Source organism: Sapajus apella, unplaced genomic scaffold (assembly GCF_009761245.1).
Source record: "Sapajus apella isolate SASKATOON/1434 unplaced genomic scaffold, GSC_monkey_1.0 scaffold71, whole genome shotgun sequence".
Taxonomy (NCBI): Eukaryota; Metazoa; Chordata; class Mammalia; order Primates; family Cebidae; genus Sapajus; species Sapajus apella.
The window spans coordinates 10144863-10146362 of NW_022437011.1; the positions used below are offsets into that span (position 1 = coordinate 10144863).

The following is a 1500-nucleotide window of genomic DNA, read 5'->3' on the forward strand; positions in this document are numbered from 1 at the left end:
GGAGGTTGCGGTGAGCCGAGATCGCGCCATTGCACTCCAGCCTGGGTAACATGAGTGAAACTCCGTCTCAAAAAAAGAAAAAAAAAGCCGGGCGCGGTGGCTCAAGCCTGTAATCCCAGCACTTTGGGAAGCCGAGGCGGGTGGATCACGAGGTCAAGAGATCGAGACCATCCTGGTCAACATGGTGAAACCCCGTCTCTACTAAAACTACAAAACAGCAGTCCCAAGATGGCGGCCACCATGAAGAAGGCGGCTGCAGAAGATGTCAATGTTACTTTCGAAGATCAACAAAAGATAAACAAATTTGCACGGAATACAAGTAGAATCACAGAGCTGAAGGAAGAAATAGAAGTAAAAAAGAAACAACTCCAAAACCTAGAGGATGCTTGTGATGACATCATGCTTGCAGATGATGACTGCTTAATGATACCTTATCAAATTGGTGATGTTTTCATTAGCCATTCTCAAGAAGAAACACAAGAAATGTTAGAAGAAGCAAAGAAAAATTTGCAAGAAGAAATTGACGCCTTAGAATCCAGAGTGGAATCAATTCAGCGGGTGTTAGCAGATTTGAAAGTTCAGTTGTATGCAAAATTTGGGAGCAACATAAACCTTGAAGCTGATGAAAGTTAAACATTTTATAATACTTTTTTTATTTGTTTAATAAACTTGAATATTGTTTAAAATGATAATTTCCCTTCTTCAAATGACATGGAAAGCAAAACTTTCTTTTTTTTAAATTTTCATTTATTTAATGGAAACTTGCCTATTTTCACGTCTTGCTTATTTATTTTATATTTTTAAAAGAAGACAGTATTCACCTATGTATTTTGCATAACGATTATATCAAGTCTAGGGGCTTTATGTCATGTTATTAAAATCAGTTAAGCAAAAACAAAAAAAAAAAAAAAAAAAAAAAACTACAAAACATTAGCTGGGCATGGTGGCGTGTGCCTGTAATCCCAGCTACTCAGGAGGCTGAGGCAGGAGAATTGCCTGAACCCAGGAGGCAGAGGTTGCGGTGAGCCGAGATCGCGCCATTGCACTCCAGCCTGGGTAACAAGAGCGAAACTCCGTCTCAAAAAAAAAAAAAAAAAAAAAAAAAAAGAAGTTACCTTTGATTGCCTTCTTCCCTATGACACATACATTTAATCCATCAGCATGTCTTACAGGTTATTCCTCCAAAACACATCCTGAATCTGACCATTTCCCACCCTCTGCTACAACGCTAGTTCTGGCCACCATCACCTCTTGCCTAGATGACTACAAAGTTCTCCTAACTGGTCTTGCTATTTATTTATTTTTTAGAGATGGGTTCTTGCTATGTGGCCCAGGCTGGTCTGAAACTCGAGGGCTCAAGTGATCCTTCGGCCTCAGCCTCTCAAAGTGCTGAGATTATAGGTACGCCATCATGCCCTGCTCCTGGTCTTGCTTCTTTTACTTTTACCCCTTAGAATCTCTTCTCTGCATAGAAGAGTCTTATTTCTGAAACATAAATTA

At 39.7% G+C, this 1500-nt stretch overlaps 1 protein-coding gene across 1 annotated transcript; it reads left to right on the forward strand.

Annotated features, from left to right (window-relative positions):
* Positions 1-202: 202 nt before the first annotated feature.
* LOC116531562 (prefoldin subunit 4) lies at positions 203-735 on the forward strand. The gene has a single exon (XM_032250416.1). It carries the CDS (start codon positions 229-231, stop codon positions 631-633), a length of 405 nt encoding a protein of 134 aa, XP_032106307.1. The 5' UTR covers positions 203-228; the 3' UTR covers positions 634-735.
* The last annotated feature ends 765 nt before the right edge of the window (positions 736-1500 follow it).